The sequence below is a fragment of the Euphorbia lathyris genome, chromosome 5 (genome assembly GCF_963576675.1).
Source record: "Euphorbia lathyris chromosome 5, ddEupLath1.1, whole genome shotgun sequence".
NCBI lineage: Eukaryota > Viridiplantae > Streptophyta > Magnoliopsida > Malpighiales > Euphorbiaceae > Euphorbia > Euphorbia lathyris.
The window spans coordinates 86,433,369-86,445,981 of record NC_088914.1 but is presented as its reverse complement, the minus strand read 5'-3'; the positions used below and the strand labels follow the sequence as shown (position 1 = coordinate 86,445,981).

At 36.2% G+C, this 12,613-nt stretch overlaps 1 protein-coding gene across 3 annotated transcripts; it reads left to right on the top strand.

Annotated features, from left to right (window-relative positions):
* Positions 1-1,862: 1,862 nt before the first annotated feature.
* Positions 1,863-12,268, top strand: LOC136229545 (transmembrane E3 ubiquitin-protein ligase FLY2-like). 3 transcript variants are annotated; one of them, XM_066018404.1, is made up of 16 exons: positions 1,864-2,565; positions 3,467-3,536; positions 4,421-4,548; positions 5,425-5,540; positions 5,884-5,944; positions 6,453-6,519; positions 6,600-6,677; positions 6,835-6,992; positions 7,079-7,138; positions 8,545-8,638; positions 9,896-10,063; positions 10,178-10,250; positions 10,413-10,506; positions 10,690-10,806; positions 10,907-11,072; positions 12,095-12,268. In XM_066018404.1, the coding sequence occupies exons 1-15, from the start codon at positions 2,401-2,403 to the stop codon at positions 11,006-11,008; spliced, it is 1,551 nt and encodes a 516-aa protein (XP_065874476.1). In that variant the 5' UTR covers positions 1,864-2,400; the 3' UTR covers positions 11,009-11,072; positions 12,095-12,268. The 3 variants fall into 3 exon arrangements, with proteins under 3 accessions (XP_065874477.1, XP_065874476.1, XP_065874475.1); XM_066018403.1 differs by having other exon boundaries at positions 1,866-2,565; positions 10,178-10,506; XM_066018405.1 differs by lacking the exon at positions 12,095-12,268 and having other exon boundaries at positions 1,863-2,565; positions 10,178-10,506; positions 10,680-10,806; positions 10,907-10,938.
* Positions 12,269-12,613: the final 345 nt, after the last annotated feature.

Sequence of the window (12,613 nt, the reverse complement as noted above, 5' to 3'; positions counted from 1 at the left end):
AAAAAGAAAAAAACTTCATTTTAGCGCCCAAATCTAGTCTCTTTCTAGTCTTCATTATATATCTGTAATAATATTATCTTCAATTATTCACCTGTTCTTCTCCATCTCAACTCAATCTCTCTTCGATAACTGAGTTTCTATATCTGTAATTTCCCAATTCAAAAACCTCTGAATTGAGGCCGTGTTGAGTTTGGTTTAAGTTTGGTGATCTTGGCGCTAAATTGATCTCTTATTAGAGGAGTGTTCTTCTCTTCCGCCCCTGGAGGTTCGTGATTGGAGGATTGCTGATATGGTGGACTCAGAGGGGGATTGGATTTGGTCTAACTTGGAGGCTTGCCTGAATCTGGAAACTCTCTTGAAAATTCAGGGAGTTAAGATGAGTAGTGATAAGGAAGATGGGGATTTTCGATGTTGGTCCCTTACGAACAACGGGGCCTATTCTTGTAAATCTGCGTTTGAGGCTTTCTTTATAAACTTGGAATCTCCTCCTTCTGTCAGTTGGAAGAACATTTGGGCCCTGAAAGTTCCCTATCGCATTAGGAGCTTCCTGTGGCTGGGTACTAAAGACAGGTTGCTCACGAACGTTGAAAGAAAAAGCCGCCATTTAATGGAGGTTGATACTTGTAGTAGATGTAGAGTTTAGGCTGAAACTACCTGCCACTCTCTTAGAGACTGTGAGAAGAGTAAAAAGGTGTGGAAGGAAATTCTCCCGAGCCATTTACTTCCGAATTTCTTGGCCTATCCGGGTAATGATTGGTTTAAAGATGGGGTTAAAGGTTTGTTATTACTTGAGCTGGAGCATGACAATATCCTCTTTGTTGTTGTGTGTCACCAACTTTGGCAATGGAGAAATGCTGATATTTTTGGAGAAGGAGCAATCATCTTTCTTAATTTACTTGCTTTTTTCTCTAGGAAAATTAATACCATTATTAAGAGCTTTAAAGAGGAGTGCTTATCTAATACTTTCCAGAGGAATGTGACCCATTTGGTGGGGTGGAGCAGACCTGGAGAAGGGACTGTAAAATTGAATACTGATGCCTCTTGTTTTTCGGATGGCAGAATTGCTGCGTGGGGAGTCTTGAGAGACGCGGGAGGTGCTTGGGTGTCTGGCTTTGCTCGGAACCTGGGAGTGGGATCTTCCTTCACTGCTGAGCTCTGGGGAATCTTCTCCGGGCTTAGACTCGCCAAAAGTCTGGGCTTAAAAAATCTTCTGGTGGAATCTGAGAACCTTGAAGCGGTTAAAATTATCTCTGATAATAAAGCGTTATGTTTGAGTAACCTTAATTTAGTAAAAGGGATTAAAAAGTTATGTTCTTCCTTCGACACCATCAGCTTTGGGCATGTCTTCAGGGAACAGAATAGGGTTGCTAATCGCCTTGCAGCTGAGGGCCATGTGAGATTACTTGGTGTTTCTACCTTCCAGAATCCTCCGGATTTCCTTTTCTCTCTATTTTCTGATGACCGGGTTGGGGTTAGCTTTCACAGGCTAATCCCGAGATAGTTTTTTTAATTTTTGGTTTTTTTCTTTCCCTTACTTACCAAAAAAAATTGTCTCATATAATTTTATATTTCATTTATCATTACCACCATTAATTATTTTATTATAAGATTCTTTTTATGATATTAAATTAAAATTAACATAGTATTTATTTTTATTTTTTTTTAGGAAACATAGTATTTACCTAAATGTTCTTGTTGCTGTCTTCTTTTCTTTCCTTATTTTACCAAAAAAAAAAAAAGTTAAAATGCAATTTTTTCTGGAGCGTGGTATCACCTTCTTCCTAGCGCGTATCCTTCCATCCTGCCAACAGAACACAAACAACTCCCTCTCTCTCTTGACTTCCATTTTACCAAAACACCAAATATGAGAGAGAGAAAGAAGCAGCCATGTCAACATTCATGAACTTCTATTAGAAGAAAAAAGAAAAGAAAAAGAAAAAAAAAAACTTCATTTCAGCGCCCAAATCTAGTCTCTTTCTAGTCTTCATTATATATCTGTAATAATATTATCTTCAATTATTCACCTGTTCTTCTCCATCTCAACTCAATCTCTCTTCGATAACTGAGTTTCTGTATCTGTAATTTCCCAATTCAAAAACCTCTCAATTGAGGCCGTGTTGAGTTTGGTTTAAGTTTGGTGATCACTTGGCGCTAAATTGATCTCTTAATCAAGTTGTTGAGCTCTCACTTTCTCTTCAGGTCGTTAGTTTCAATTTGTTTGTCTTTTTGACTCCACTTCAAGCAACCTCTTCTTCACCCTCCACCGTTATAGTTACTCTTCTTTCAATGGGGGAATTGGTGTCTTTCTGCTCTTCTGTTTCCGAAAGCCGGTGGTTTTTGGAATTTAATCTTTAGCTGGTGCTGCTTGGGGTGGGTTGAAGTTGGGGGCGTTCTGTTGATATGGTTAGCTGTGGGAATTTAGGGGTTCTGTATCTTAACAAAAGAAGGCGACAATTAGGGTTTGTTTTACGAATTAGTTTTGGGTTATGGTTTGTGTTTGATGCTCTGCGGCCGGTTGCGGGTATCAGACCCTTGAAGGAAGGGACTCGGTCGTGGGGCGATGAGGTTAGTGTTGTAATCCAATTTTTTCTCCTAATTTTACTTCACTGTGCTCCCTTGTTCATTAGTTTTAGATCTTTGTGAAAATTTTATAAAAAATGGTAACTTTTGGATTAAAAGATGTGCATTGATTGTCTATGCTCGTTCTTGTTTATGTCACTTTTCACCAGCTTTGAGTGAAATTGGCAACTTCAGTCCAATATATGTTGCTGAAGCAAAATAGGAGGGGGATTGACCTGTAAGGGGCTGTAAATGGAGTACTGAATTGGTATATACTTGAAATCTTGAGAAGTTACTCTTGTGAATGGGCAAGTGAAAGGGTTAAATGCACCGTTGGTCACTGAACTTACATGGTTGTCTCAAAACAGTCGATCAACTTCAATTTGTCTCAATAAAATAAAATCACTCAACTTTGAGTTTTCTCTCAATTAGGTCACTTCGGCGATTTCAGTCGTTTCGATCAGATATCTGAGTTGACTCATGCCAATGTGTCACTCATGTCATCATTCTATCCCTTTTAATCACTAAATTAGTGGGAGTGACCTAATTGAGACAAAACTCAAAGTTGAGTGAGTTTATTGAGACAAATTGAAGTTGAGTGATCATTTTGAGACAACCATCTAAGTTCAGTGACCAACGACCGCAAGTGAAATGTCAAGTTTCTTTGCACAACAAAATGAAATTGCAGCTTTTCACTTAGCCAATGGGCAAGTCAAGTGAAATGTGTTTTAAGATTTCACATTTTCACTTGTTGATTCAAAGAGAGAGGGAAGATTTAATTTGAAATTGTTGAAGTTGCAGTTCTCTGTTTGCAATGAAAAAGAGATAACTATTATATTTATGAGGAAAATTGCATCATTATTGAGAGTGAACCTAATATTTTGATTATTGGTATTGCTTCTTGCAGTGGCTATTTAGAAAAGATGAAAATGAGTTGGGACCATTTTCTGTATGGAACATAACAGGAACTTATCGAGGTCGGTGACTCGTGTACTTGGTCATATATTGCCTGCATTATTTCCCTTTATCCATGCTATTGGTGATGAACTGCTTTTTTCTGCTTTAACAGTACTGATAAAAATTCTAGTGTTAATTGTTGGATCTGCAATGTGGCCCCAAACCCAGTCAACAGGACTAGAGCATATAAGGAAATTTTGGTATTGGCTATGAATTATGAAATTTTAGTCTTGGAGAGTTCTGTATAATGGACTGGACTTTTAAAAATAAAAAGAGCATATAATGTTTATGGGAAAATCAACTAAAATGGCTCAAAGCATTTTGGGGGAAGTCAATCAACTCAAATAAATAAAGTGTTCGAGGTCTAAAAGTTCTCTAAGCCCATAGAAGTTTGGTATGGTCTAAAAGTTCTAAGATCCTTGTAGAACTCAACTGCCTGGAAATTATAGTCTAATTCCCTAGTATATTTGGCTAACTTCCCCAGCTAGGCTCAGATGTTTAGACCTAAGGCTCGATTACGCGTAGGTAAATTTCAGGTAGGATGATAAAAATAAGAGCCACCTATATTCATCAATGGGCTTGTGGATTTGGAGAATTGTGCGTGGGTGGATTATAAGAAATAAAAAGGCATAATGTTTATGGGAACCAATTTATATGGTTCTGGCTATATTTTTGTTAAAGCTGAGCTCGTCCAGCCACTCTTTAAGTCCGTAGCAGTGTAACAATTAGTTAGGCTCATGTCGAGAAATATGAGTAACATTTGCGTCTAGTTTAAGACCTGTGGAAGGTTTTAAATTTATGAGTAGAACTTTTGTTTGAGTGAAATTCATGCATTTTATTTTGAAATTAGGAGTCAGTTAATATGTTGTAGTATCACATATGCTTTGTACCTTCTGAATTGCAGGGAATTGGAAAATTCTAGATTCTGCAAATACTTCCTCGAGGTTTCCAGATTTCAGGAAATCCAATGGAGAATCTGTCATTGAATTGGTCAGCTCACCAACCAAAATAACTGGTGTGCATTATGTCCAGGTGAGGAATGTCTGCATTTTGGGTCTCTTTTTTGCAATTATTCATTCAAATCTCCTTGAAGTCACACTACCTTGACATTTATATGAAAGTTGTTTATTTATGATTGATTGGCCTCTAACCCTCTCAGTTGAGTGTAATAGACCTCTGAAAATATCATATACTATAAGGGACAGGCATAGCACATCTGGTAAATAAATTAGGGTACATTAAGCATAAAAAAAGGGCGGCCCGGTCGCACTACGCGTCCCCGCTGAGCGAGGGTCCGGGGAGGGGTCCCACCACAAGGGTGTACTGGGGGCAAGCCTTCCCCTGCCAATTTATTTGGCAAGAGGCCGCTCCTAAGACTCGAACCCGTGACCTCTTGGTCACACGACAACAACGTTTACCGTTGCGCCAAGGCTCGCCCTCAGGGTACATTAAGCATAAGGAAAAAAAATTGAAAGTCAAATAATCAGCTTTTATACGAGACTTCCTATTACATTGCAGTCTCCTTCACTTTCCACTTATCTCCAGGACAGATTTGTAGGATGTTAAATATCTGTATGTCGCTTTGACAACACTTCTATGACAATCTTGGACCTACATCCAGTATTTCCACCAAGCCAATAGAATAGAATATTGACGTCAGCAGATAACTGATTAATTTAGCATTACTACTTCTAAATTGGATGGTTTGTGTTCCCCTTTTCTGAAGCTGTTAATACCAATAGGGCTTCTATAATGCAAATGATTTGGCATTTTTATACATGTTCTTGCAACAAAAAGATCTTGTAATTTAATCATTTACATACTTGCTTTTTATTTGATTCATCGTAGTGCAATAAAAATATCTTCACTAAAAAGAAGAAACTTTTCTTTTTACTGATGTTGAAACAGGGTGCCATTATTTTCCATGATGTTTTTGACAATGCACATAATGTTGGTGGTTCTCAAATCAGGGTGGAAGGTGTATATATATGGCCCTTTAGACAACTTCGAATGGTAGCTAACAGGTGAATCTCTTTGATGCTAGCATGTCAGCTGCACATCAGCAGTTCTTTCACATTCATTTGTCAGTACATATTCATCGGAAATGGAGTCCAAATTATAGCTTCATTTGAATCATTCTGGTTGAAGCATGTAAACTTCAGGCATTTGTTACTCCCAGAAATAGTTATGTCATCAAATGTCTTGCCCTTACTTTCTGTGCAACATTTTCTGATAGTACACATGATTCTTGTAGCTTCTTGCTCTCTCTCTTTTTTCTTTACTTCTGTTTTGTTGATATGTCTTTTAGAGTTGTTTTATCAGTATGTTTCAATGCTAATGCACTACTTCTTAAATGATCTATGGCAGTGGGAAGGAGGCAGAGTTGAGCCAGGAGGATGATTATATTTTATCTAATCCATATCATTTGGTAATTACTTTTCATACTCAGCTTACACATGATATGGCTGCTTCTTATTTTTGATTGGAAGTGCTTCGAAGATTGCCTCTATTTCTATTGCTTTTTATGATTGATTGCCACTTAGTCTTGCTTTCTGTTATTTTTCCTACATGAGCATTTTATCTGGTGACAATAAGCTGAAAACTTGTTAAGTTGACTAGTTTGTACATGTGTTACGCATAAATTAATTCACGAAATCAGTAGGTTATTTGACCGGAGATCTAGCAGTTTGATTGACTATATCTTGTGTAATCCTTTAACATGAGGATGGGCTCAGAGCATCTTCTTTAGTTGGTATTTTGGTGTTGGAAGGACCTTGGTCCTGTTTTGGTGCTGGTATTTCTGAATGATACACCAGGCTTCTCTATTCACTGAAGCAGATGCATTCATTGACCGACCGCAAAATTAGTGTTGTCATATTAATTAATCCCCTCTTGTAGCTAGATACCGTGTCTAATTTAGTGCTTTTGTTGAACAGCTTGGAGTTTTCTCATCTCAAGTGTTCCAAGAATCTCCACGAGATAAAATATGGAGAAGAAAAAATTGTAATTTCCTGTTACTTAAAATTGTGTTCAAGTTGAAGCTACCAATACAGTGCTGTTTATGTTACCTTGTCTTGTTGCAGCACCAATTTATGAGATGGAGAAACATTGTAATATTGAAATTGCAGCCCAGATCACTCATGTCTCATCAAGCCAAAATGGTACTTGAATTCTCTCAACTTCCTGTTGTTCATACTGTTCTCTTGTTCATAATTGATGTCCATTAGTATGTAATACTTATTTCCTTCAGTCTCTTGAAGTATGAGTTGTTGTATTTATGTGTGTGCTGTCTTGACCAAGTCATATATATTCTTGTAGATGGAGATCGTGATCGTTATCACATTGAAGGATTAATGCAGAGTCCTGCTGTGGATGACGATGGGGAATGCTTCTCTCCTTTGCTTCTAAATGCTACTTCTGTCAATATTGAAGTGTACTACAACAAAGCAGTGAACTATACCTTGATGGTTACTTTTGTATCCTTAATTTACCATATTCTTTATTGGGGTTACTGCATTTTATCAGCTAATTTCGGGTAAGTTCCTTAACATGGTTGCATCAGATCTCATTCCTTCAAGTTCTTTTATTGATTCGACAAATGGAACATAGCAACACTCAGTCGGTAAGATTTTCATTGTGTACTTATTAGCTATTAAGGTTGTGTGGCTTCATTGAGGGGTATTAAATAGATAGAATAGAACTTAGGCTGGATTAAGGTATATCCTAATCCAATTTGGCGAAATTCAAGCATCTGGTGGGTTTTTGAAATTTCCCGTCCCTATGTTTTCCGTTGAGCTTTAAATTCTGTAAAATGAGTCAAATATATATTTTAGTTCTTAAACAAATAGCTTGTTTTGTGTTGCAGTAATATATGAAATTTATATAGAATCTTATAGATGTTGTTCGATTAGTGTAATTCAAACTAAGTATATTGCGAAAAGCCAATTTATTCTATCCTTGCAACAATCAATTGAAGAGAGGGGATGAATTTAAAAATAAAACTTTGCCAATTAAATTAGACAGTGTGTCATTATATCTTAAAACGTCTCTTACCTAGAAAAATAGGGTAAATCATACACATGGCCACTGAACTTTACTCATTATCACGGTATGGCTACTAATCTTCAAAATGTAACATAAAAATCACTCAACTTTACTTTTTCTAACATTATGGTCACTACATTTCAATTAAAGCCTCAAATGACCGTTGATGACCTCAAAATAGAAAATTCCAAGAATTGATGATATTCTAAGAAACTTTAATTCTTCAACTTTTTCAATTTGAGGTCATTTAGGTGTTGTTTAGTTAAGAGAGAGAAAACTCCAGAAATGGTGATTTTTGAAAATAAAAAGTGTGGTTCCATGGTAAATGTTGTTCTAAACAACTTTAATTCTTGGACATTTCCATTTTGAGGTCGTAAACGGTCATTTTGAAGCATTAGTTGAACTTTAGTGGCCATAATGTTAGAAAGTGTAAATTTGAGTGTCTTTTATGTTATGTTTGAAAGTTTAGTGGCCATATTGTGAAAATGAATGGCCATGGGTGTAATTTACCCCAGAAAAATCTACTGGTTGCTTAAGTAAAAAATTGGTAAAAGATAAAATATGTAATTTAATAGCAGTGTTTTCTTTTTGTAAGGATGGAATACGTGCTGATAAGATTAGTCTCTACATTTATGTTTTATATATTGGAAATACTCACAAACACAAAAACTAGTCTTTATTTTAAATCCGGTTGATTTTAAATCATGTCAATGTAAATCGATAATTAATTTTTTAATCAACAGATAAGTGGATTGTCATAGAATAAAGAAACCGAACTTTCTTTACCACATCCGCTTAAATTTCAGAAAAACATCATATTCACACAGAAACACGGTCTAGCTACAGCCACCATTTCTATGTGCTCATTCCAAGATTGTAGAACTTTTGTTTCCTTGAAATTTCTTTGGTTGAAATAAACTTTTGTTTCCTTGATATTTCTTTGGTTGAAATAAAGTGATAATAGCTCTGATTTTCCTAATGCAGGGTGCTGCAAAAGTTTCTATCTTAATGATTGGGCAGCAGGCTATCATGGATGCTTATCTTTGCCTTTTACATCTGACGGCAGGAATATTAGTTGGTAATCTTGGCATTATAAGTTCCAGCTCACTTACATTTGCTTGATTTCTTCTTCTGATGTTCCAAAATTTTAATAAAGTATGCCATGTGATTAAGTTATAGGAATTATCTGAATCACAAGCAATCCATGTAAAATGCATGATATTGAAGAAATCTATAATAAACTTCTCTCATGCCCTTTAATAATGAGATTTACCGATCACTGTCAGAGATTAGATTAATATAAAAAACTATTATTGGGCCTTAATTAAGCTTTTAGTTCAATTGGTTCCATGACATGGTATCAGAGCTTCTTAGACCATACGGTCGAGGGTTCGAATCCTGGCAACCTCATTAATTGGTGGAAATTGGACTTTATTCATTTTTAGATTGGACTTGAAAACTCTAATACCGTGTAAAGATAAAGAAAGGAATTTGTGGCTTGCAAACTTACATGTATTTGTTTGTCTTTTATATTCTTTTTGTTCCAACTCGTATACACTTTTAGTTGGGAATGCAGTTTTAGTCCTCACATTATCTAGTTCTAAGTCAAAGATTGTTACGTGCTTAATTAGAGAGCTATATGACTCCTTATATATGTAAGACAACTATTCTCCTTTGAGGTACCTTATGGGGGTGAGTTAGGTCTTAGTTTATATGAATGAATTGAACCACATATCAGAAATAGAGAGGGAGTGATTGTGCTATATTAGTCTTGTGTGTTACTAATACATCTAGAGTTATATTAAAGCCGTGAGGCCCAAAGTTTGATTTAGATCAAAGCGGGAAATATGTACATTGTATTGCACTAAGGTGTTACAATTGGTATCAGAACCGACTTTCCCTTTGAGGTACATTTTGGGGTGAGTTAAGCCATTGTTTGCATAGTATTAAAGTCTTTTATTCAATGTTGGGTCACCCATGGATATTTGTTTCACGCTCTAGATGGTTCTGGGTCTGAAGGAGTATTAGATGTCCCACATTCCTTAATTAGGGAGTTATATGACTCCTTATATATGCGACACAATCCTCCTCCTTTGAGATACCTTTTGGGGCGACTTAGGCTTTGTTTACAAAGATAACGCAAGGAATGTAAATGAGCAGCATAAAAATTTCTTATAGTAGGCTTATGTATTTGTCGTGTACCGGCTAATCTTGCTATTCTCTCTGCTTAACATCCTTCTCTCCTTTGCATTCATGCAGATGTTTTGTTTACTTATTACATTTTTGCCCACGGATTTATCTGTTGTTTATCTCACTTTTGCTCTATTCTATGCAGAATCTCTGTTTAATGCTTTTGCAACTGCTGCATTTTTCAAGTTTGTTGTCTTCTCAATTTTTGAGATGAGATATCTTCTTTCTATATGGAAAGCAAGCAGGCCTATGAATAGTGGTGAAGGTTGGGAAACAATGAGGCGTGAGCTCTCGGTTTTGTACAGTCGTTTCTGTAAGTAACAATTCGGTTATGCCACTCTCAAAGACATGCAATCACAGAATTTTTTTAGCTTAAACCGTGGAGCTTATTTGTCGAGCTGATTTCGAATACTATAACTTTATGCAGATGGGATCCTTTTGGGAGGTATTTTGGTGATGTATGAATTCCACAATTTTCTGCGGCCTATTCTACTCCTAATGTATTCCTTCTGGATACCTCAGATAATCAATAATGTTATTCGTGATTCAAGAAAACCTTTGCACCCTCATTATATCTTAGGAATAACTATTACTAGGCTAGCAATTCCGTTATATATATTTGGATGCCCTAACAACTTCATGCGCATTGTGCCTGATAAAAGCTGGTGCATCTGTTTGAGTGTGTTCATTGGACTGCAAGCATCGATTCTTCTACTTCAACACTATTTCGGGTCTCGGTGGTTCATTCCGAAGCAGGTTGAACATAATTAAATTTTCCATTTGCTTTTACTTTGAAGTCATCCATCTCTGGAAACATTCTCACACACCCTGCACATATTTTCATGCATACAAAGTTGGTAGCACATCATACATTCTTAGTTTTTGCTTGAAGAATTTCGTGACGTTTTACGGAGATATAATTTGACTAGTTGTTTACAGATCTTACCTGAGAAATATAGCTACTTTAGAAGATTTGATCAGAATACATCTCATGCTACAGACTGCGTTATTTGCATGACGGCAATTGATCTCCCCCAGCGTTCTAGTGATTGCATGGTATTCATGCCGCTGCGTTTTTTGGGACTTATTTTGAAAATTATTTTCCTCTTTTCAATAATGACTCAGAATTATTTGTAATCTGCAATTTTTCTGGCAGGTGACTCCTTGTGATCATTTTTTTCACACTGGTTGTCTACAAAGATGGATGGATATCAAGATGGAATGTCCGACTTGCCGGCGTCCACTGCCACCAGCTTAGGATGATCATTCCACTTTTGTTTATATACATAGGATTAATTGATAATCCCCAACAGTTAATCACGGTAATGACATCGTTTCGGTTGAGATTCTCGCAACATAATTTTGGTTATCTGTGAAATGGGCTGCCCTTACTTACTAATTTAGTCCACAGGGGCAAAGAGTGGGGCTGTAAATGAGCCGGGTGGCTCGGTGTTCGGCTCGATTTATAAACGAGCTTCGCCTAAGCTCGGCTTGAAAGCTTGTGAGCAGACTTGATTATAGGTTCATGAACAAGCTCATGAGCAAGCTCGATTATAATGTTTATGAACAGCTCGTGATCAAGCTTCGTTTGATTATTTTTAATAATAACATTTCTATAAAGGGAGAAATGTAAATCAACGTAGTTTTGTGTAAATTTTAGTTTTATAAGTTTCAAAACTATGTAGTTTTGTGTTAAAAAAATTCAAATCAATATAATTAACAAACATAATTAATAAGTTATTTACGAGCGAAGTTCATGAACTGAATTAACGAGCTGCTCGCAAGCAAAGCTCGTGAACAAGCTTGTTGACAAGCTTGCGAACAGCTCGTGAGCAACTCGCGAACAGAATGTCAAGCTCCTTAATTTTCTGATGAGCCGAGCCTGAGCAAGTCAAAGTTCGGCTCGATTATACCCCTAGCAAAGAGTCCTTAAATTTCATGTCATTTGGCAAATGTTGCTAATTTGATTAGTTCCAAATAATTTGATTAGTTCTAAATTACATGCATTGGTTTTTCATCCAAGTTTTATCGTGATGGATTTCTTCTATTAATATCCGGGAGCCCACGATGATGGGTTCGTCGTTGACTTCAATCAGCAATTTTCAATTGGCATGCATTTTGGGGTTAAAGCGGGTCATTGTGTCATAATTGTGTTATGTGATATATATATATTACTCATGATTGATTATATATGATATAAATAACACAAATATGATATTCGTGTCAAGCGGATTGTCGCTCTAAATTGTGTTTGCCATGTCAGAAATTGACAGCCCTAATGTTAATTTCCAATTATGCTCTTTATATCTTGTAGTCTCAACTCTCATGGCTATCCTTATTTCAGGTTGGGAAAAGAACCCACATTTTGGTTGGGGGCATCCTCAGAAGATAGGTGACACAGGCATAAACAACATGAAATACTTCCCCTTATGCTGCAACCATTTGTATTTGACATCTCTTGTATTAATTGTACAATGTATATTTTTTAGCTTCTGAAAATGAAAATTATTTTCAGTTCTGCTGTTGCCCCTCTCTCTCTCTCTCTCTCTCTCTCTCTCCCCCTCTTCCTTGTCTATTTTTGCAAATAAATTAGTAAATTAGTGTTATAATAGGTAAGCGTATGCGTAAATAATTGTATAGACGGTCACTGAAATATAATAAAATCACTGAACTTCACATTTAATTTTAGTAAAATTAGTATGATCAATTTGTGTATAAAAAAGCATTGGAATATCGATAGCACAAAAGATGGTTGATTATAGTCCAGCGTAATGTTTAGTTGATATATAATCAAACTGTGATACTGTCTTTTTTATTACGTTAATATTCCAGTAAATTTTTATATACAAATGGGTGAGAATGA